Below are 24011 nucleotides of genomic sequence, written 5' to 3' on the forward strand. Positions count from 1 at the left end.
AAAAACTAATCCTGAAGCCTTGTTAGAACAACATATTTCAGTGCTGTGAGCCCCAGACCCCAGCAGGTGCTTCAGGTGGGAATGGGTGTGCAGAAAACAAACCTGGCTGTTGGAGAGTGGCAGAGCTGGATGTCACCCATCCTCTGGCAATGTCCATCTCCCAGACCTACACTCTTCAGTCTTCATGATACACTCCAAATTTCCAACACTGCCTCAAGGCACAGCTGGATTAATACAGGTCTTAAAATCTCTCAGTTGTCTGTGAAGTTCCAAAAGAACTTCCCAGGGCACTATTGAAAACGAGGGCCAGGTCTTTAGCAGATGTAACTGGTGCAGTTTTTCTGCCTGCAATAGAGACTACTGGTTGAGTGTGCAGTCCTGCACATTAGAACTGTTCTCTACAGTGAATGCACAGCAGGAGCTGCTGTACTACATACATTTTTTAACTTTACTTCCACTCCTACCTACTGGTTGTGTTTATTACAATCACAGTTTTGGCAGTGTGAGTCATTTGCAATGCAAAAGGCCCCAGGTCCTCCAGGAAATAATACATATTCACGTACTAGAAGTTTTCATCTCTGCTTACCCTTCCCTGCCCATTTTGTGACACACCAATGGTCACAGCAGGCTCTCTTCAGGAGGAGGGTGACAGGCCCTATGTGCCCCATTGCTTGGTGATTTGTGGGGGAATTAGTAATAGAGATATGGTGGTTTAGGAGAGCAGACAAAGAGAATTAATGAAATAGGAGAACTGATACCAATGAAATAGCAGCTCTGCTGCATTTCCTAATTAAGTCATTAAGCACACATTCAGATAATAAAAAAAATTGACTGTTAGTCCAGACAGACTCACACAGCCACATGAATTGTGATGTCCTGCAAGGAACTACAGAGAAAAGTTCCTTTGCAGAAATAACTCAGTAACTTTCCAGAGGTTGTAAAATCAAACTGTTGTGTGTCAAAACTCAGATATGACAATCAGGAACACTGAACAATTATTATGGAATGAAGAATATACTATGTTTAGTAACAGTAGCTGCTCTATTGTCAATACTTGTTTATGGTAGGAAAAAGAAATACCAAAGATAAAGGGCCTCATCTATCTATTAGAAAATGCATGTAATCAAGAGGCAATCATGCTGTCAGAGGATATAAAGTAGGAAAAATAATCTTTTACAGCTCAGTACTTTTTTCCTGCACATTTTTAAATCCTTTTCTTTACTAGATTCCTATACATTTTGCTATCTCATGTAAATTTGCTTCCTCCACTACACGTGACATACATAAGTAGAAATATATGTTTTAATTGCTAAAAGTTAAAAAAGCTTCAGAAATCTAAACTAAAGATTTGGCTATGGATACAGATTCAAAAATAATCAGGGGAAGCAAATGCTCTAACTTCTTTTCAGGTGGTTCCCAAGAGTTTGAGGGCACACACTATGGATGCATGCAGTGATCTCAGAGGCACTGGCATGCAAATCTTGAGTGGGCAGAGCTGATAAATCATGTGCTTGTCTATAACCCCAAAGATCCTTAACTTAGTCCCACAGAAATGTTGTGACCCATGTTTTCACACTTGTTTTCCTAAAATATACCAACATCACACAGAAATAGAATGGCATGAAATAGTTGTGAGTGATCTCTTACCATGGGGTGAGCCGCTCTTTGTGGATGTGTGTCTCTTTTCATGGCTACTGGGGGAGCCACATGGTGTGTTCAAACTGGCCACCTAACTTTTCATAGAACAGATCAATCTCACCTTAGTCCCATCTGATTGCTGTCACAGCTGTACTGCTCTGGAGCAACACAGGAAAAAATTGCCCCAACGAACCTACCAGCATTGCTCCAGATGCTCTTCCACATCATGCCTCTTCTCAGCAGCCTGAGCTGGACTTGGTGCTCACCTGGATTCAAGGTGCCCTCCTCCTTCCTTTGAGGGACACTCATCTGGCTGTTCTTCACTGTCCCTGGTGCTTGTTGCTGGGACAGGACCGATCTCATGGTGCTCAGGTCCAGCCCGTTGCCCTTGCAAAGAGCCCTGCTGCCCCCTGAGGCTTTCCTCCCCTCCAACATGCACTCACACACATAAACACACAACTTCACCAGGTCCAGCAAAAAACAAACTGAGGAAAAATTGAAATTAGACTGAGTGGCTTGGTGCCACCAAGATAAATGTATCAGAACACAACTTGTATTTCAGCTGAGCAGAATTTTGTTTGGCACAACTAACAGAACATACCCATTTCCTCTTTGCTTTTCAATTTGGTTATTCAGTCTGGAAGCACCATCAGAAGAACAAAAGCAGTTTCTTTTCTATGCAATTTCTTATTTTCTGGATTAGATGTAGAATAATAATTAAAACCATCTAAAAATTGCATATGTTTCCCTTTACAGGCAAAACTAAAGACAATAAAAAAAGGCAGGGACTTAGTAATACTCATTGTTTTATTGTATCCTTTTATGATACTGACTAGAACGCCAGATTTAATAATATTGGATGCAGGTATAAAAATAATCCAATCCTTAAAAATTATATTTTGCTACTACAGTACTGTATAATTAGTGGAGGCTGAAAATATGATACAACTTTAAATAATACTGGTTTGGAAAACATCCTCAGAACCCCAGAGACTTGGAAGCAAACATTCAGAGAGAGAGGGAAGGAAGTGGAGCAATGTTAAGAACATAAAGCAGGTTTACATTCAGGTTGTAAAGAAGCACAAACAAACGCTGAAAATTTATCTTTTGAAAGAGAGGTCACAAAATGTGAGCTTTACTACTGCAATTCTAAAAGCTGCTCAAATAAATCATTATGATTTTATATATCAAGTTTCACCTTCCACTAGGAGAAAGTCCTGCAGAATTTAATGGATTTAAAAGCAAATGACTGAGTTTAACAGAATTTCCTTTGAAAAAAGGAAGGTAGTAATTATTTATCCTGTTGGTTTTTTTTTTTTCTTTAAAGTAAACCCATTCTAGAAGATTTTATTGATGATTTTTACATCCAGTGAATTCTATAGCCATATTCAAGAGAAGTGATCAGTGTTTATTGTATTCCACAGGACTTTCCATCCAAGATTTTGCAGACCTGGGGGCTGCCTGCTGCAGTCATTAACCCAAGTAAGACTCCCACCCCTTCTAGTATTTCATTGAAAGAGAGACTGAGCGATTTAGCATTTAAATACCACTTTGGAGGAACATCAGGTGCCCTCTCTAGGTGTTCCCTCACAAGGAATTTATGCAACACAGACTATACACAGACTGGAAGAGTTGTCATCCCACACATGACCTCACAGTACTGACACCAATTCTGCAAAATAAGTAAGCTTTTTTTTATCTTTTTTTTTAAATTTTGGTACTGCTTACTCCTTCGTGAATTTCTCTCCCGATTTTCAATTTCAGCAGTTCAACAGAATGAAGAATTAAATGTACATTGAAAAGGCCCCAAACTCTTACAAGCATAGAGGACATACTCATTCTGAAACTAGGAGACCTTGCTTAATTTCTAAAGGGAAAGGTAAGAGTGATCTGCAGAGCAGTTGACATGAGTGACAGCAGGAAGCATCTCTACATCCCAAGATACTACATGATGGGAATTAGGCTGTCTGAGCAGTAAAACAACTACACAAAATTCACATCCATTCTCTTCCCAGGAAGCTGTTTCATATCTTGAAACTGTTTTGTTCATTCTCACATAACACAGGTCCTGCTGCAGTCATAATTATGCTTTTAAAAAAATAGACACAACAAGGAAATGCAGGAACAGTGTCACAGAAACAGGCACACAGAGCCATGGGAAAGTATGTACTACACACAGATGACCCTGGTGGTGGAATAATTCAGCCCTAAAAAAAACTTCTTTACAGTCTATGGGAGAGTTACCCCAGTCACTGAAATGGATGCTGGATTACATCCTTTGTGTGTAAAAAGGAAAAAACATTAGTCAGCATAGGAAGAGCATTTAACTAAAATGCATCCGTTCTAGTTAATTTAAGGAAAAAAGCTAAAGCTTACTATTAGGGAATGAAAATTCCAGCTGGATTTGGAATGGATATGGCCATTGACCAGCATCAGAGACAAGTCCCAGGAAAGCAACTTGGCTTATCTGCAGCAGTGTCCAAACCCACTCTGTGCTCACTCAGGTCCCAGCAAACAACCTGTACAGGTATTGGCAGAAACAATTCCACAATGATAAATTATGAAACCCTCTCTCTAACTGCAATTTATTGCTATTTTTAAAGCCTTTTACTGCCCTGAAGCCCTTCATAAGGCTGCTCATGAGTGGTAACTGAGTATGTGACTGTGCCAGTGGATCTTACGGGAAATGTCGCAGGAGCAATGAGATTTATCGCTGCTATAAAACCCAACGCTTCCGAGGTGGAGGAAAAGGGCATCAACCTTGCCTACTTTTTCCACTTATAGTCCAGTTCAGTGCTATGAGTGCATGAAGCTGCTTGTGAGGGTTCAACAGTATGAAAAATGGCCCTGATTTTCCCAGTGCAGCTGGAAGGACTGGCCAGGGCAAACAGCAGGGCACAGGAAGACTCTGTGTTCAAGATGCCTTTTGAAAGATTCCTCAAATCAGTGTTTGCTGATCAGTTCATGGAACTGCTTCTCCTGTGCTGACTGTCAGGGCTTTCTTTGTGGGTTTGTCAGTATAACTGGCAGAGCACCATAGCATCAAACACGTGCCTCTCACAACTTTTCCTGTCAATCAAAAGAAGTAGCTTTTCTTTTTCCATATGTAATTAAAAATACATCCACACAATTTCCCATGGGTCCTTCCTGACTGCTCCCCTCACTTTCCACAGCAGCTAGAAGCAATAGCAGATTACTGAGCAGTGCTGGTGCAGATTTTCTTCCTTTCCCCACATCTGGCTGAACTACTTGCATTCTCCATATCAAAAACATGCCACTTCCCTCTTATCCTCTTGGATAGTGGAGAGTGATTCCCCTTGGTGAAAACATCCAGTGTGCTCAAAATTTTCAATTTGGGGTAGCTAAAAGTAATCTAAAGGAGAGATGAGAAATAATTTGCATGCATTTAGACACCCTATGGGGAGTTAGGTTGTGAACAGAGAATCATCAGATTTTGAAAGTGGGCTTGAGGGCACATAGAGACCCTTCTTTATGCCCCAGAGGAGTAACAAGCCCCACTCCTCTGCCAAAGGGTGCTTTGTTTATGGCAGACACAGAGAGGATCCTGCTGGCAGCTTTACACAGAGACAACCTGCACTGGAACAGGCCACATCCCTTCTGTGGCCGGGTGAGTCTGCACTGCTGGGGTGAGGCAGGGAACACTTGCAGTAAAATAACCCTCAGAAACTGTGACATAACACAGGGCACTGCACCCACCCCTTCTGTCCCTGGGAGCGGGTGGTGCCTGGCTGCAGACAGCAGCACTGCAGCACAGGTTGCAGCACAGGTTGCAGCACAGCTTGCAGCACAGCTTGCAGCACAGCTTGCAGCACAGCTTGCAGCTGGGCTGGTGGAGACCCAGGGCCTGAGTCACACCAGGCTGCCTCTGTCACCTCCAGAAAGGCTTCCTGGAACACTGCAGGGGAAAGCACCTGCACTCATCTGGGTGCTGACTCCTCCTGCCTAAACTCCTCTCTTGCCTGCTGGGCAGGTCCTCCTAGGACACCCAGAGAAGTTTTGTCAGGTCAGGAGAGACCCTTTTCCTACTCCTCCTGTGGACTATACATTGGAATCTCTGACTTTTTTTACCCAAGCTAAATAGAAGGTCAGGCTGTGATGGATAAATCCTCATAAGAAATGCCCCAATGTTTACCTCCATTGGCAGAGAGAAAATTTCAGTGCAAAAACACCCTGTTTCAGAAAATTACAAGCTTTGCAGTCCTCACTCAGAAAGTCCTGCTGGATTTACTGAGACTCTTTCTCTCCAGATACAATTTAAGAAGAATTTGATGACCATTAAGATATTAAAACTAATTGCTTGCCAACTCTTGTGTGCTCTCATTATAAATAGTCCTATCTCAATTCCATTCAAATAACCTAGAATTTGCAAAGTGCTGGGAGATACAGACCAGAAGTTTTGTTCACCTACTCTTTGTGAAAAATAACTGATCTTCAACTGTGAGTTGGTATGTCATACTTTGTACTTGATACATAGAAGTTAATCTCCTAGCCTTTGAACCAACCAAGCAATTAAACATCTTTGCTGATAAGAGTGGGCCTAAATGCTTCCCCATCTGAGGAAATGCTGGCACATGGTTAAATCACGGGATTCTCATCATTGCTGGGACATCTCCTTATCACTTTAGCTTTATCACTAAATCTGCTTTACTAAAAAGGGACAAACTCCAGTGCTTGTCTATTTGCTTTGGATTTAGAGTAAGAACAAATTGGATCTTCCTCTTTTATTTTGTAACAAAGACAAAACTCTACTCCATACCAGGGGAAAGGCAGTCCTTTCTGTCCTGGATAAAAACTCTGATCAGCATGGCAGGGAGCAGCTAATTCCTGTGCATTACCTGTTATAATATCTTGGACACTGTAAGTAGAGCTTTCCTTAAATACAGTTCCTTAGGCAGCTGTAACTCCCATAAGCATCCATTCCTTTCCCCCCACAGCTGAGATCAGCTGTGTACTACCAGCTGCAAGGCTGATTATGGATCAGACAGGCATAAAGTTGCATATATTGTCACCAAAAGTTCATACAAGTGCCAAGGATACTGCCCTGGGCATCCATGAAGCTCTGCTCTTCTTCAAGTTCACACTGCTGCTTCTACACAGCAGACAAGACCTGAAGCATAAAAAAGACTCTGTTTTTGTGTGCTATGGCTGGTGAACAGAGCTGTGCCTTCTAAGCACATCTGTGGCACCTTTCCTGTCTTGAAGTTTTAAGACAATAGGAGCAACTCTGAGCAGGCACCAGAAACCTCTAAGCCAACACAGCTAATAATTGCCTGTTGTTATTTCACTTCCCTCTGGATACATGTTACTGACCTTTGATAGGGAACACAACAGGCTTTGAAGCACTGGGAAAGGATCTGGGAACTCACACCACCTGCAGGATCCAAGTACCTGCTCCCTGATGGAGAGCTCCTCATCCCCCAGGTTTGCCTCCAGTGAGCAGCCACACAACACACGAAGATCCAAACTGCTGCCCTTCCTTGGGGTTAGGCACTTTGGGGGATGTACCCCCTGATCCTCAGTGCTTCAGTGAGCTGAGCTACCTACTGAACTTACTTGTAGGTACTGTTTCTTATAAAGCACGGTGGGAGAGAAGGCAATATCAGCCTATGTACACACTACAGGTATGGTGGGTCAGTGACTAAGGAACTGTGCTATTTGTTAGCCTCATACAAGCAGCCATCTGGATTTAAAAGCCCATACACATTCAAGAGGAGAAACTGCATCTAGACCTTGTATCTAAACAGGATTTGATGACTCAGATTAATAGTGCAGTAAAGTGATAAATATACCTCATTATATTTAATTATATTGCCTGCATGTAAGTCGGGGAAATCCCAAGCACAAATGTAGGCTGCTGGAGAATAGAAACTAGCCCTTGAGGACTTGGGGTGTTGGTTGATGAGAAGCTCAACATGACCCATCAATGTGCTCTCAGAGCCCAGAAAGCCAATTGTGTCCTGGGGCAGCACCAGAAGCAGCATGGGGACAGGATTCTCTCCCTCTGCTCTCCTGAGACCCCACCTGCAGTGCTGTGTTCAGGGTTCCATAAGAAGAAAAGAGACCAGAGGAGGCCACAAAGGTGGTCAGAGGCTGGAGCACCTCTCCTATGAAGACAGTCTGAGAAAGTTCATCTGTTCAGCCTGGAGAGGAGTAGGTTCCAGAGAGACCTTATTGCACCTTCCAGTAACTAAAGGAGGCCTACAAGAAAGCTGGAGAGGGACTTTTCACATGGGCATGTAGGGATAGGACAAGGGGAAATGATTTTAAAGCAAAGAAGGTAGATTTAGATTAGTTATAAGAAAAAAATTCTCCATGACAAGAGTGGTGAAACAGGGTGCCTAGGGAAGTTACCCCATCCTGCAAGTGTTCAAAGCCAGGCTGGATGGGGCTTTGAGCAACCAGGTCTAGTGGAAGTGTCCGTGCTTATGGCAGAGGAGTTGGAAGAAGATGATCTGTGAGATCCCTTTCAAGCCAACCCCAACAGGGCTCTGTGATTAGTAAGATCTCTTTCAACACTCGCTTTAGGTGAGAATACAGCCCATGAGGTTCAATCTGATCTTTGGTGAGAAATGCAATAACTTACATTCTTCACTTTCTGCTAATATGAACGAACACACCTGGGTGAGGAAACTTGCCTGGTCTGAATCACTCGAAACTAGGACGGAAGAAAGAAAAACACTTCAACATAAGTGATCTCTGCTATGTTAGGATTGCAAGCATCATGCTTTTCTCTTCCTTAAATGCAACTGACTGCAGTAAGCCCTCATTTCCAATGCACTGAAAGCCTCCACAGCTCCTACAAATTCAAGGTGGACTGTGGAGGTTTGAAAACATTTAAGTTCCTCTGCCCTGCCAAGGCAACAGAATTATTACTCCTTCACAGATTCCTTCACAGAATTCTGAATTCACAGCTCATCTTCTTCCCTGTGAGTAATTATTTAATATAGTATTGCTGCGTCTACAGGCATTTGAATTCTTGCAGGGAAAAAGAGCTCCAAAGGATCTCATATGGAAGCACCATGATGGTGTGTAGTGGCATCGCTTCTGAACAACATTGGTTGACAAAACAACAACATTCCTTATATACAGAAGGTTTTCAAAGCAGCCCAGAGGAGCAACTGTGCCTTTTTTCTGTTAAAATTGCAGTGGTGTGACTAACCTTCCTGCACTCCTTGGAGACCATCAACCCACGAATTCAGCCAATATTGCCAGACACTGGGCTTTGACAATGACCCAGGAATCTGGAGAACTTTTAGCAGTAAGAAGGTGAGGGCCAGAAGACAAGCCAGCTTCCCTGTCGTGCACAAAGCACATGTCGTGGTCTAAAAGGGAGTGGACAAACTTGCCCAACCAAAAGCAGCTGCACAGTGAATCTTTGCATGAAGGCTGGCGAGGAAGACAAGCACAGTCAACAGTGAACAAGATCTGTAAACAAGACACTCCCTAGTGGTATTCAATGCAGAGTGCTGGGCACAGTTCATCTGCCTGTACTGATCTGTGCTTGCCCACGTAGCGCGAAGAGTGAAGAACGAATAAGGAGTACATGTGTTAGCTTCCCTCTGGGTCTTTTAGTGGTGTGCTTCTTCAGCCATTCCCTCCTCTTCCTCCTCCTCCTCTCTGATGCTCAGCAACTGTGACCGTCCCTCAGGGCAGCAATGCTCAGCATGAAGTTCAAAGTCCTTCCTATTAAATGGGAAGAGTAAGATTGATGTGGCCTGAACTACCCAGGAGACAGCTTTACCTGGGGATTAAGGGCCACACAACTGTGTCAATCTTCCATTCCCTCTCCACTCTCTGTTAAAAATAGTCTCTTCTTCTGGTTTCATCACTAATGAAGGACGGATTGTATTGTCCAGGGTAGATGCATGAATGTCGAGATCCAGGCAAACCAGTGTAGGGAGGATAAAGTCCATTTCTTTCCAGTTCAGGATTTCTCAGTCCAGTTGGCTGTATTAGCAAAAAAATAATAAATAAATTAAATAAAAAGGGTCTTATTCTCACACTTCAATCCTCCCTCAGGCACAGCCTTACCACATCTCTTTGCTGTTGGTTCAGTAGCTAGAGGGAACAATGTGATCTCAAATGATCTCTGTAATCTAGAACAATTTTTGCTGTATTGCCTGAAGGGATCATTATGATGAAATCTAATTTCAACATCTGGCCAATGAACAGACTTGAAGTTTACCCGACTCTGCCAAGTGCAGTCTAAGTACACAGTCAATATTTAATTTAAACAACATCGTCCCAGAGCCATCCTTAAAGGAAACAGCTCTAGAAAAATCAAAATTAGTCTCCTGCTTTGAATATTACCTGGGCACTTCTCTCCCCATTTACCATAGGTTCCTCCTCTCCCAACACAGGCCCTTGAATTACACATCAAATACAAAATGATCTGGCCTTCCTTTCTCTTCCCTTCTTGTAACTAAATAAATCTCCTGGGGACACTTGGTGGAGGAACACTGATGTCTAAGATCAAGACTGTATAGTTGTTTCACCCAGTGAATAACATGAAGCCCCTTGGTTTAATCTGTTAGAGAGCAGATTCATGTAAAGCCCTCATCAGCTACTGCTTGTTAAAAAGTTTCCCTTTCTAGTTCCCAGCATAATGAAGGTCTTTAAAAAAAATCTAGGAAATGCATTTTCAAATATCTCATTCTTAGTAGAAGCATGAAAGAGGATTATTTGACTCCATGCTGCGCAACCCAGTCAATTTGCTTACTGAAAAACTTAAAATACAAGCCAGGAAAATAGTAATGCTCCCTGCTCTCTGCTCTGGACAGCAAGGAGTCCAGAATGTGTGATTTGGGTGAAATCCTGTGACCTTCACTCTCATGAATAACCCACACACACCTTAAGTACATTGCTGAAAATGAGTGACAGATGGTACAGCAGCACCACAGCTCTGGGTACAGACATTAGCAGATGGTACCAGCCACGACGTAACATCTTGTGCTTGTGTCTCTGTGCCCTACACAGCCTATTACTCCTTATTCCCTCAGAGCTGAAGGGATGCTCCTTATCTACCCAGGAGAAGGAAGGAATGGTGGAAAAGAGGGGTCCTCAGCAACCAGCATCTTCCTATTTTGGGGCAAAGTTTCCCAGACAGAGGTTTCAACCTTCTACTTCATCAGCGAGGGTAGACAAGAGAAAACTGCTAACAGGGAACCTTAGCAGTTTATCCAAAACCTTTAACTGTCCTTCTCTACTCTAGAATTGGGATTTTGATGCATTTTTACCAAAATATTCCTAGGCATTGTCTAAGCATTCTTCCTAATGACATCTCTTTGTGATATTCACCACAGGTAGTAGCTAGAGCCCATAGGACTCCTGATGCCTTGCTGCCTATGGAAGACATTTGCTTTGCCCTTCTACCTTGCAGGAAAGGGATCTGCACTTCCAAAAATAAAGGAATATCTCTTTACTGTATGGGGCACAAAGGGTTAAAAGTTAAGCTATGTATAGATACCGAATAATACACATCTGTCATCTGCAACAGGTTCTTGGTGCTTCCATTCTCCTGCATCTCGATGGTCTCTCTGCCCCACTCCTGTGCCCGGGGATTCTTCGGATATTCAGCATAAGGTGACATCTGGAAATCCCCACTCTTGAAAATCAGTTTACTTATGTCATTCTTATTCTTCCTGTTTATAAAAGAATGAGGGAAAGTGAAAACTTACAACTTATCCTGCTATTGTGTATACACTTCTGACATGATCTCAGGAGAGATCATTGCTTGATGCTACGAATCTTGGCTGGGAACAAAGACCACCTCAGATGGACTATAGTCCAATCATCTGCTCTGAAGCCAAGTCAGATATGAAATCATGCAACTCAGGGCATTATCTGGTGAGATTTGAAATCTCCGAAGTTACATGGAAACCTCCCTAAGCAACCTGTTCCACAACCTTACTGTTCCCTCGGTGAAAGAATTTTTTCCTATATTCAGTTTGAACCCCTCCTGCTCCAGCTTGTTCCAGACATGGCTCTTGCCTTTTAAAAACATGTGTGTTCACCTAGGTCAATGAAAAAAATTTGAAAATTGAGGAAAAAAGTATAGGAGCTCCCATGCTATTAACTGTGCACTTGTAGGCCCTATGTTGATTCCTAAGAAGGAAGACCTGCAAGGAACTGGCCTGAGTGACACCAAACGTCCCTCCAGAACTACAATGCTGTATGAGAGGACTTCAGTTGACACTTCAGCTCAAAGCAGAGTATCCTTCAGGAAGTCATAAACTGCCAGAGGCCAGGACTCATGAGAAGATCAGTCCATCCCTCTGGAGATCTGCACTCAGGGCCACCTCATCTCCTGGCTGGGGTTTGCTGGCATCCCCCTGGCTCAAATGATGGGATTACAGGAGCACACACCACTGTGCCAACCAAACCACTGCCATGCCTATATTACTGACAAATCCAGCTGCCAGTATTCAACTGCATTCATCACAGAGCTTGAAATCCTAGATTTGGGGACTGGAATGGTGGAGAGAGTGTGTTACTTCAAGGTATCCCTTTTCAGATTACATAAATCTCAAAAAGAGCTTCCTAGGTAAGCACATCCTGTCCAAAGCCACCTGCTGGTATGGGAACAAGGTGTGTGTGAGTGTGAGTGTGTGAGAGGGAGAGACACACAGTGAGAGCACATGCAGGAGTTGTCCATAATGGCAAATGAAAATAGCCTTAAATATACTCAAACACCACTTGAGCAAAGGCAAGTAACCTCTCCTGTTGCCTAAACTGCTCCTTTCTACTTAGCTTGCACTTTTGGAGTCTTCTTCCTGGCCTCAGAGCCTTACAGCTCTGCATGAGAAGGACTCCCCTGCCTCTCCATCCTTGGAGGACATGATTTTCTGATGTACCTTTTAGAGATACCCAGTCCATTGTTTAGCATGGCTGCTGGGGAAAACAGAAAATTAAAAATTCTCCAAATGAAAGCACAATGTGATACTTGAGCATCTCTGATAAACCCACTTGCTTATGTTTTCACCTATGTTTTAGTCCTTCAGAGGGCTGGCAGCGGTACCTACCGGCAGCAGGTGACAATCAGTGCAATGCCCATGAGCAGCAGCAGTCCCCCTCCTGCAGCTGCAATCACCACCGTGATGAGCTGGTACGCTGCAGACGGGAGAGACAGAGGCTGAGAAACAGCAGTGTGCTTTTAAACCCTAAACAAATCCACAGTCCCCATGCAAAGGGATTAGCTGTTTATTTCTCACCTTGCCCCCTCCCCACCCCGTAAGCAATATAGCCTTAAGTTTTCAAGTGAAATAGAAGCAAGTTCTTGTTTCCCTAAGGAATAGCTTCCCTTTACTCATAGATCAGAGTAACTCAGATGGATTAACCTTCAAATTCTTGCCTCAAGAGTGCCCACTTTATGTGCTATCCTGACAGACTACACAAGGAAAGGAGATCTCCTTTCCTTAGGAGATAACATTAAGTCAGCTTTGTCAAAGAAGGTCCACAAAATTACTTTCAACTTAGAATGAAGAAAAAATAAAAAAAGCACTAAAAAGTAGTGTGTACCTACTGCATTTTAGACACAGTCACTTGCAATTGCTAGTTTCAAATCTCCTATTTCTGACAGTGTAGAAAATAAAAGGAATGAAATTTGGTACTCACGGTTTCCACAGTTGAATCCACCCAAGCCAAAGGGGCAGCTGTGAAGAGAGAACAACGGGGAGATTCAGCAGCTCGGTGGTGCCAACAGAGCAAGGACGGTGGGGTAGGAGGAGGGCAGAACATACCTCACACAGGTCTCGTTTTCCAGCTTATACCCATCTTCGCAGGCTGAAAGCAGAGAGAAGGGCGGTGAGCACCGCGCAGCGGAGCCGGGAGGGATTTCCCAGCGCCCTTCCCGGGGCAGCCGCGCACGGCAGGAGCCTGTGTGCTGCATCCCCTGCTCCGGGGAACACCTCACTCCCCCTCCCCTGCCTTCCATGGGACCACTGCAGGAGCCGCTTTGGAGCCTGGCACAGGCAGGGCTGCTGGCAATGCAGTTCCCAGCAGAGCTGCTTCTTGCCCAAATGAAAACTCACTGCACGCTTGTACTGCTTCACACAAAACAGCAATGCTAAAAAGCTGCGAGTGCCTCCAGTTTTCAGTTTGAAAGCCCATTTAAACTCTGCTACTTTAGCATTGGTGCATGTCATCAATTACTTTTAAATGTTAGTACTGCAACAAGATGCTATGCAAACACAGTCAGGGTGACCCAAAGTGGTATGCCAAGGGTGTTTTGTTTTTTTTTTTCTCATGTCACCTTCTTTTCTGATCTTTCAAGTTTGCAGCTAAATCATATTTTACTATACAGTAGAAATTTAATTTATTAGGCCTAAATAATCCAGAAAGCTGCTGTGTGCAAAATGTCGGTGAAAAACTGGAACCATCACTTCAAAATAAAATAATCTCCATGCTTATGGACAGCCATCCTAAATTATCTGAGGAAATTATACCACCCTTCTGATGAACAGCAAAGGGGATGGGCACACACCTATAAGGTTTAAATTACTCATAAGATCACTGCTTTTCTCAGCAATAGCCCAGCAGGGCTCTGGCAGACCTGCTGCCTTTCACAGAGGCAGTGAAGGTGCTCACTCAAAGGCCTGGGCAGCAGTGACACAAACAGGGTCACTTTGGGCAGAGGGACAAGCCAGGGCCAGCACGGGCAGCAGCCCTTGGGGGTCTGCAAGGCATCACCTGAGGGTCTGGAAAACCCCTGTAGCACCTTCCACAGGGAATTGTTCAATGAAAACAAAAATGCTCATGGATTTCCCTCCCCCCAAACTCTATTTTTTAAAACTGTCACAAAATTTCCCTAAATTTAATTCCAGTTTCAAATCAAATAGTTGGACTGGAGCTACATTTTAGAGAAGCACCCAAGACTGATTTTAATATTTTCAGTGGCAATCAACCACAGCACTGGGTCAGAAGCTCACAAACTTAATTTTCCTCAGCCATTAAAAACATTCACCTTCTTTCTGGTCTGAATTACCCCACTGTCAAATTCCAGACTTTGGATGTTTACTTATTAGATTGGAAAAAGTTATATGATCAGATGTCCCCTTCTCACCACTAAATCACTCCTTTATTTTTAATAAAGCCAAGGCCACTGAGCTCTTTGAGTCTCCCTAATTATTGCAGCTTTTTTCTGAACACTCACAAGCTCTCTTTGACCCTTTTGATTTCTAGCTCCCAGAAATATAAATTGAAAGCTCAGGGATAACAAAATTTCCCATCTTCTGCCTACCTCCCATCCTCAGGTTGTGTGGACACAGAAGAGTGCTGCACTCACATCACTTCTGTGGTCGCAGACACAGACTGGCTGTAGGAACTGGCACCAGTGATATGGGGGGGAGGCTGATGTCCACAATCCCTGGTCTTGCACACATTTCTTTGCCCTATGTAGCCCCACAACTCCTTCACCACCTCCCTCATTCCATTTATTTCTCCAGAGCTGGTGATGGGGAAGGTGAAGCTCATTACACAGCCCCCCTGCTGCACCACACTGATGATTTTTGTACTAGCTATATTCTTCTCCCTCAAAGATTATTTTTTTTGAAGTAAAGGAAGAGACCAGAGGTTGACTGTGAAAGAGTTAAGAGCCTCAGTCAACAAACAGCCAGGGCAAGGATAGCAAATCCCAAAGGATCCAAGCTGCTGTGTCCTCTAGTGACAAATGAGCACAGCAGCCCTGCGTATCCCAGCCCCAGTCCCAGCCCAGCACCTGCATGCTGGGAAGGCCTGCAGGAGCAGGAAAACAGCTGCTGGAGCCCACCCTAAGCTCAGCCCCAGCCCAGTGATGTGTGTGAGGCACGTGCACTTGAGCAGTTTCAAAGCTGGAGCTGTGCCACAGGCAGGAGCAGCGCTGGGACCTCGCTGGCACGCAGCTCTCAGGTCAGGAGCATATAGGAGCAGAAAAGAGGAAAAGCAAGATCCTGAATATGCATTTCTCTGTTTTACTTAAAAACTTGGTGCTTATGTATTTTCCTCTCCTCCCTGTGTCTTTTCCTGCCACTTTGCTTTCTCCTTTGGCATCTTTCCTGCTCCTTTGAACACATTCCCAGGAGAGCTCTCACTGCCATACTCACTTGGCAAGATTCCAAGTAGGGAACAGAGGACAGGCCAAAGTGTCAGGGGCCAAGCAAAGCTATCGAGTTGTGCTCTTCAACCCAGGGTTCCTCTGCCTTTGCCTTCCCAAAAGACACTCAGGGGTCTCTTTGGAAACCTGCTTTGCTGCTCTTTGCTTCACTCCAGAAACACTCTGTACTAGTAAAAATAGCATGCCCTTGAAAAGCTGGCACATCGGGTTTGTTGCTCTGTTACTGAAATAGCCCTGAAGATACTGAGAAGGTTGAAAATCAGCAGTGACCCAGAGACACTGAACAGCACAGCAAGAGGTGCCCTGGCCAACATGTGGGAGCTCCTGTGGCTCAGAGACCCAAGCCTTCCCTGGCCCATGGCATGCTTTCCCAAGCATGTTCCTGAGGACAGATGCCACAAGGAGAACAGCACAAATCCTGTGGCTCAGGGCAGCCAATTCCCTCAACCTTCCCACGGGGGAGACCGGACAGGGAAGCACAATAGCCATTTCCCTCCTTGCAAATACTATAATTGGAGCTACTACACCACATTTTCACAGCCCACAATGAGGGTCGGATGCTCACGAGACCTCGGTTCCTGTTTAGGGACCAAAAGGGCAGAGAATTTCAAAGAGGCTGGTATATTGTATGCTATATTTATCAGTAAAATAGCCCTAAATATCAAAAGGAGGCCATAGCTTGGCTTTTGGAAAAGCCTTTAAAAATCCCAACCTCCTGGCTTGCCCAGATGGGCACAAGTGATAATGCAAACCTGGCATCTTGTCAGAGAGTGGCACCATGAAGTCAGTGCTGCCCTCATGCCTCTGCACCACAGCCTAAATCCAACATCAGCCCTGTCCCTCAGACACTCTCAAGCTGATCAGCAAGGTGTCTCCTACTGACAGCAGTGAGATGAAGATGGAATTGAGATCTCACTGTTTGCAGATAAGGTTCTTATATTTTCCAAAAAGAAGTAAACAAGGTTCATAAGTGTGGAGGTCTCCACATGTCTGAGGTCTTAGACCCCTTAGAGCTCTGCAACCATCACATCCAAGTGCCTCACAGTCTTTCAGGTATTTATCTTCACTACTTGGCAAGAGACATGAACAAGACAAAAGAAGTAACTTTCCCTGGGCCTCCACTGACCATGATGTAACAAGAATTGGGTAAAAACTTCCCAAGTTTCAGCTCAGCTCCTCACTCACTTACATAGGCCCCTCTCAGGTAGGTGGAGATGCTCAATATTTCCCAAAAGAAATCCTTCCTTCAACATACCAGATGAAGGAGGGAGGGGAGGAGGAAGGAAGGGGAGAGAGGATGGGGGAGAGGGAAGGTTTTGTCACAAAGGAGCCACAGAGAGGAGAGGCAGGGCCATGACCTGGCATGCAGAGATGCCCATCTCTGAGCTGTCCCTCCCAGGGTCTGTAGCACATGTGTTATTTTCAGGCACATTTTTCTCACTCTCAGATTTGGAACCAACAAAACATCTCCTCCTGTTTCAGAAGCAACCCAGCAGGCAGTGCCAGAAGCAATATATTTCCACTACTGCAATTGTTATTGATATGTCATCAGAAAACTGCATTTCTTAAGAAGCCTTACAGCAACCACAAACTAGGGAATGGATATCCTGATCCTCCAGAAGTCATTTTGAACACTTGCATGTAAAGACTTTGTTTAAAATGCAGCAAAACCAGATTTGTTGATCCGAGAAGTAGCCAAAAAATAATGCAATCTTTAAGCTTAAAATTTCTGTTTGGAACCCAGCTGAAAAATAAATTCATAGTCATTTTCAGATACAATTTTTTAAAATACAGATGATGTATTAATATAAGCTTTTGAGTTTAAAGCACTTCCCCTAAGTTCACTGAGAGTTCAGACAAAATCAAAACAGGCAGACACACGTCATCTCTGCTGTGTGCCACTGAACTGAAGCCCAAAGCAGCCAGGCCCCTTTCTCCCTCTCCTCAATCACTGTGACTCACAGCATGCTCCAGAAAGAGATAATATTATTCCTAGAGAGAGACTGTGTCTTCAGTGTCTGCTGAAAAGCCCCCTAACTAAATAAAAGAAACTTGAGCTGCTAATATTTATTCATAATATTGAGGGTTTTGCATGCACAGCAATATATGCACACACTCATTTCCACTGGAACAAAAGCTTTGAGGAAAATTCAGGCAAAATACACTGCATAAAGAGCAATACCTCTGCAGGAGTGGTCCATCTTGTTGTATTTGAAGTACCCACTTTTGCACTGGCAGAGAGCAATTCCATCAAAGTCGGTGCATTCTGAAGTTTCCTTGTCACATTCAGGGTCTTTCTGTCTGCACAAGCTGCCAGCTGTTGGGAAGAGGTGGCCAACATCAGCGTGGTTCTCTCTGAACCCACCTTTATGCACTTCTGCTTTACCTGGACAGCCCATTCAGCTGATGTGCTGCTTTAATTTTTATTTTTATTTTTTTTCTTTTTTGTAATATTTTTTCCATTAGGAGGGAATCAACATTACGCTATATCACTGTTTCTTGTGTATCTACCATCATTTGTACAGGCAGATAGAGGGGGTGAATAATAAATGTTTCAGTTCAGAAGCAGAAGGGGAAATGAAAAAGAGAAGTCTGGTTTGGCTCAAGCTCAAACACAGTCATCCCCTGACACAGTTCAACAAATCAAATTTTAAGTTTATATCAAGCAAAACATTTTGCTTAGACCAAACCAATTCTTTTCCATTTCAGTATTAAGCACTGGATTTTGTCATTTTTCAAACAAAATTTTTTTACAAAAAATTTGTACTTTCATTTACATTACTTTGAAGCAGTGTTTTAATTCAGAAGGTCAGACTTGTTACAAAGAGCATTTAGAAAAACTGTGGATGGAAACTGTGACATCAAATTTATATTTTTTACTGGGAGGTCAGACTAAATGGAATGAATAAATATTCATAAGAAATACAATTTTATGGAAAATATGTCACTCATTTGGAAGTCTGCATTTATAAACCTCTCCTTGCTAGGTTTGTTGTTGTTGTTTTTTTTTTAATCTGACATCTTTTCTTCTAGGTACTTACACAAGAATATAATTTGTTTCTTACTCTGCTTATTTCAAGTCAGGAGTTGACTTTACAGATGCACTGTATCAGAGGAAATGGGTAGGTATAATCTGAGCAGGTTTACCCAAATAATTTAAAGCAATCCATGGGCAGAGTATGGCTTTAAAATACAGCACACTGCAATAAAAGCACACACTAAACTTCTCATCTGCATGCTTACTTTGCTAGAATGATACAGGAGGGTTCCCAATAAACCCAGGCTATATGTTGCCACCCTTCATCCCCCTTGAGGCCAAACCTTAAAGCCTTGAACCCCAAAGTCACAAAATGCCATGTGCAGCAGTTTCCTTGCAGGAAACTCTTGCAGGGATCCTGAGGAACCTCTCACAGGTAAATCTCCTCTATCACTCCCTCAGGAAGTGAGAACTGGGAGATGCCAGGGCACAGCATTGGAGCACCTGGAGAAGGTCATGCACAGCACGGGTGTCCTTCTGCACATCTTCCTGTGCTGTATCCACATTTCCCCTGGGCAGGCAGAGGATTCAGTACAGAAATCAAAAGGTCTTAATTGTGAACCATTTTACAACCTGCAACACTGAAACTGAGCAGGCAGGAGGGCAGAGCCCACCGTGCAGCCTCCAGCAGCCCTAATCGAGTTCACTGGCAGGGTTTTGTCTCTTGGCTTTCACACCATTTCCCTGGCTCCTGGCAGTGTGTGTGAAATTAAGACTTACAGGTTTTTGATCTGGCTGGGCCCAGTGTCACATCCCAGAGATGAAAGGCAGCCCTACAATGTCTCTAATCCTGTGCTGCACAGTATTTTCACAGAGGCAGAATTCTCACACATGTGGCAAAGATAAGGCTTTGGTATCTGCATCCCTTTTGTGCTGGGAGGTTCTTAAGATGACTCCCATTTAAGTGAGATAAAAAGATTCAGATGGATTTTTCCAAATGACAGAAGGTTCTCCCCTTTTATAAAAGGAGCCAAATAAAACATCCCTTTCCCCTCCTGCCACAGTCCTTCCAGATGCTATTTACCTCTGTGGAGTGATTTCAGGCTGGAGATGAACTGGCAGGCTTCAGTGGGGGATTTGCAAGCGCGAATGTAGCTTTTCACACTGCCGATAACATCGAAGAAAGTCACGTTGGATGCTAAAGAGAACGTGGATTGCACTGAAACATGCACAAAATTTGCCTCCCTAACAAAAAACAAGACAAAACAAAACAGCCCTGAGTATCACAGGTCAGTCTGATGTCATCATTAGCACCTTATACATGGGACTGCTATTAACACAAGAGATGCTTATCACAGACACAGCTCTACACACACACTGCAAGAGCCACCCACTGCAACAGACCTTAAGACCAGGATTAACCAATACACAGAGAGGATAATATGGAGCTGGAAGGGATGCTGGTAGCCCACCTTGGAACCAGCCATAAATCCCTCCTGGGCAGCCCATCCCCAAGCTGCTCAGGTCAGGAGGAGAGTGCCAGGTGAGCCTGGGCAGCTTGTCAGGCATTCCTCTCGCCCTGTACCACTGCCAGCTGCATTGTATCAAGCCCAGCACTGACTCAAAATGGAGAGTGTGGATCTCAAGCTGAAGATCCCAAATGCTCAAGTTTCTCATTCGTCCCCTAGGAGCCTCAGCCTTACCTGCTTGCCTTAACTGTGGAGTGGTGGTATCCTGGCAAGCCTGACAGCGATGCATTGAGCTGCAAGGAGGGAGAGAGCAGCTGTTAGTGCCCCAGGGCATGATGGAAGGAGGCAGCCCCATGGGATGTAGCAGGGGACAGTCCTCCTGGGTCAGTCACACCATCCCCTGTGTTTCCCAGAGATGCCTGCTGAGCCCAAGGGGGCTCTGAGCACCCCAGAAGTTCATCTGCTCTATAAGAGAGATTCACCGCTCTGTTGCCAGTAAGAGGTGGACAAAGTCACCATTGCACAGCCTTGGGCCAGAACAAAGCCCTGGGGATTTTGACATGAGCATCTGCCTGTGGCCCTGCTGTGTAATGACCACAAAGACCAGGGATGAGCCAGATGTCAGCAGGGAGAGAGCCCATGCAAGGCCGACCTCAAAGCAGCACCCTTGGAGATTGCAGATCTTCCCTGACCCTGGATCTGTGCAGTTGTTTGTGTTTACTCCCCAGCACAAGCTGTGCAGGCAGCATCACAGTGACTCCACCCAGCACCCCCTTCCTTTGGCAGCATCCCCCAGTCACCTGCTCCAAAGAGCTGGAATAAAGTGCACCCAGCCCAGGAACCACTAACAGGATGAACTTGTGCATGCAGTGATCTGGATAAGAACTGCACAGGGATGTACCTACCCCCAGCCCATGGGTCCTTTTGGACCTATTGATGCCACAGCCTATGGGGAAGCCAACAGCCTGTCCAGCACTGGCTCTCAGCTGACCAAGAGCCACATGGCTACAACTGAATGGCTGGGAAATGTGACAGCCATAAGAGAAGTGAAGGGGACTTGTCCCATCAGCACTGCCAAAGCCCCAGCAAGGACACTTACCATCTCCAGAATCTCCTTCTCAATGTGGAAGAGCTCTGTGTACTTCCCATGGGTGATATTAAGTTTCAGGGGAACCTGGCCAATAAATACTCTCACTAAAAAGTAGAATAAGACAAGTTAGTTGGAACACATCTTTGTGCCACACATAGATGTGCTTTCATCTGCTTTACATGAGGGGCTGTTTGCATGGAAAATCTCTTTACAAGGCATACAGAAAATTTAGATCTGAGAGTCATTGCCCCAGTAAAGCAAAGTCACAGCCTTGGGTTTTTTTCACAAGGGTTGCTGCAATGTTCCCACAGTCCCAGTCAAATTCCAGAGCTCAGTGCTGCTGAACAGACAGCATTTCACTTCTGTGTTCATACATTTCATGCAGAAGCACAGACTAACTTAAATAGATCCAGAGATGGGTAAATTTAGTAAGAAGACAGTGTCAGGTAGCAAAGCTATTTATGATAATTTGGGGTAAACATGTCAAATCTCTTACTCCTCCCTGCAATGGAAGGAAATCAAATCAGCAAGTCAAAATAAAGCACTGTAGAAAGGACATTTTCATTTTTTAAACTGCTGGAGAGAATGAGCAATGACATTTGAAGAGAGGTCCAAAAGATGCATTTTTCTGTGCTTAGATTCATATTTGATTCACAGCAACAGAATGCAGTAATCTGAGTTGTCCAGACTTGCAGAGATAATACCCCTAAATCTTGTATTAAGTGTCATGAGATACTCAGTGGAAATGAGAACTCAGAACTCCAGCTTTATGTTCCACCAGAAAAACAAATACAGTTGCAGATAACATTATGAAGTCTCCAATTCTTTCCCATCCACTCAACCTATCTTCACCACAAATCATATATCACACATCACTAATGTAACAACTGCAGGCAAAAATTATGATGAGAATCACCTTCACAGTGTTTATATAATCTGCCCACATCCCAGTTCAAGGCATAATCAAAACAAGTCTCTAAATTAGAAGCTGACATATCCCAACTCGAAAAAATGTTCAAAACACTCTTCAGGGACACCTCATCCATGTTTCCTTAGCAAAATTTCCATGCCTCTAATCCTCATTGATTAAGGGTCAGAAGAAAATCCATGAAAACAAATTCCCCTTTACAATGGGATATTGTAAGTCTTTGAGACTGAGAGTCCTCTAACAAAAAGGAAGGGGTCAGAACCTGAGTTCCAGCTAATAACTGTGCTGCTCAAAAAATGCTAAAGGTATGAAACAAGACCCTGATCCTACAAAGACTTTCACGGCTGCTTAACTTTCCACACATGGCTGATCCCACTGAAGCCAGGTTACACAACAGCCCCACTCACTCCTCCCAAGCCAAGTGCCTTCACAGGAGTCTGCAGGGCTGATAAGCTGCTGGATGCTTTTTGGGAGTTCTAAAGCACATCAGGAACAGAAGGGGCACATCTGTCCTTACTACCAAGCCTGAGCCCACCTCTGCATTGCTGCATTTTTAAGAAGCACTCAGATATCTCTGCCTGCTCCCCAGGCAGCCCAACACGACAGGCATTAGACATCACACTTGTATAAACACTAAAAGGCTCCCATAAAAGTGGTGGTTGGGAGGAACATCAAGCTCCTGAACTCGTTTGAGCCTAAGTCAATTTATTTTAGAAGATTAAAGGTAATTATTTCCATCCCTGGTTTTTCACTTTTGTTTTCTTACCTAAATTGCACTTTCCTTTTTCCAGCTCATATCCAAGAGGACACTGACAGATATAGGAGTCATGGGTGTTGTTGCAGGTGGCCAGCGCAGGACAAGGGTTGGAAAGACATTTATCCACCTCTATAAAAGCAAAAAAAGAAAAACAAACAAAAAAACACCCAGATTATACTTACAGAATCATAAAAATCATCAACTGTTGGGCTAAAAGAGATGAACTTGGCTCCCCATCTGTGACTCCTCGAGCATTATCAGATGCTTCACTGCATCATTTGCACTTACTATTTATGCTGATCCTAATTATTCTGTTGGAGCTGAAAGAATAAATATAAACCACTTGAATATTCATTCAAAAACCCTTGGGGTCCAGCATGGATCCATGTTAATATGAACATCCAACTGATCTACAGCACTGCCCCTCAGAAGATCTCAGGGTACTTTCCAGAGACAAACAACCCAGCAGTTTATGCATGAGAATCCCAAAGAAGGAACCTCAACAGCCCAAGCTAGACATGTGAGCATGGACTGCTTCACCAAAGTCCTGCCCTTTTCATCCAAGCCCTGTTTCTCTGCTCCAAAGGTAGTGCTTGAGCACTGATCCAGTCTGTAGATTACCCAGTAATGGTGAAGGCAGCCCTGGTTGCAGCCATCTCCTTTTTCCAGAGCTCCTCCATGCCAGGCTGGGGATGGTCACAGCAGTGATTCCTGCCTGTGCCATCACTCACAGGGCCCTTCCTGCTGGGTGCCAAGAGCTTGGGGAGCTGACACCACTGAGATAATATGGTGTTTCAGGGGATTAAGGACTGTAATCTCAGATGCTTCACTGATTACACAACTCCAACTGCAAATTCTGAAGAATATATCCAATATTTCCTCTTAAAAAAAGGGAAAAAGATGTCCTGGTCAAAAAAACTCCTCTTGCTGCATCTCTGATTCACATGAGCACAAACACACATCACACACACACACGAGGGCAGACCACAGGCAGGGCTGTGGACTTGTCAGTGTCAAGGCTCTATGAGATTAGCAAGATATC

The 24011-nt window shown here is 44.1% G+C and overlaps 1 protein-coding gene across 6 annotated transcripts in view; it reads right to left on the reverse strand.

Annotated features, from left to right (window-relative positions):
- Positions 1-2427: 2427 nt before the first annotated feature.
- HEG1 (heart development protein with EGF like domains 1) overlaps positions 2428-24011 on the reverse strand; it is a 53523-nt gene continuing 31939 nt past the window's right edge. For 5 of the 6 annotated variants that reach the window (XM_086897910.1, XM_086897909.1, XM_086897907.1 and 2 more), the window contains exons 12-21: positions 22979-23098; positions 21294-21388; positions 20429-20487; positions 19810-19970; positions 17931-18065; positions 13398-13440; positions 13273-13310; positions 12681-12768; positions 11126-11300; positions 2428-9606 (exon numbers count right to left, since the gene is read on the reverse strand). In XM_086897910.1, coding sequence (XP_086754036.1) covers positions 9457-9606; positions 11126-11300; positions 12681-12768; positions 13273-13310; positions 13398-13440; positions 17931-18065; positions 19810-19970; positions 20429-20487; positions 21294-21388; positions 22979-23098 — 1064 coding nt within the window. In that variant the 3' untranslated portion in view covers positions 2428-9456. The remainder of the gene's footprint in view (positions 9607-11125; positions 11301-12680; positions 12769-13272; positions 13311-13397; positions 13441-17930; positions 18066-19809; positions 19971-20428; positions 20488-21293; positions 21389-22978; positions 23099-24011) is intronic. The other variant, XM_086897911.1, reaches the window with a different exon arrangement.

Source organism: Cyanistes caeruleus, chromosome 7 (assembly GCF_971803275.1).
Source record: "Cyanistes caeruleus chromosome 7, bCyaCae1.hap1.1, whole genome shotgun sequence".
Lineage (NCBI taxonomy): Eukaryota > Metazoa > Chordata > Aves > Passeriformes > Paridae > Cyanistes > Cyanistes caeruleus.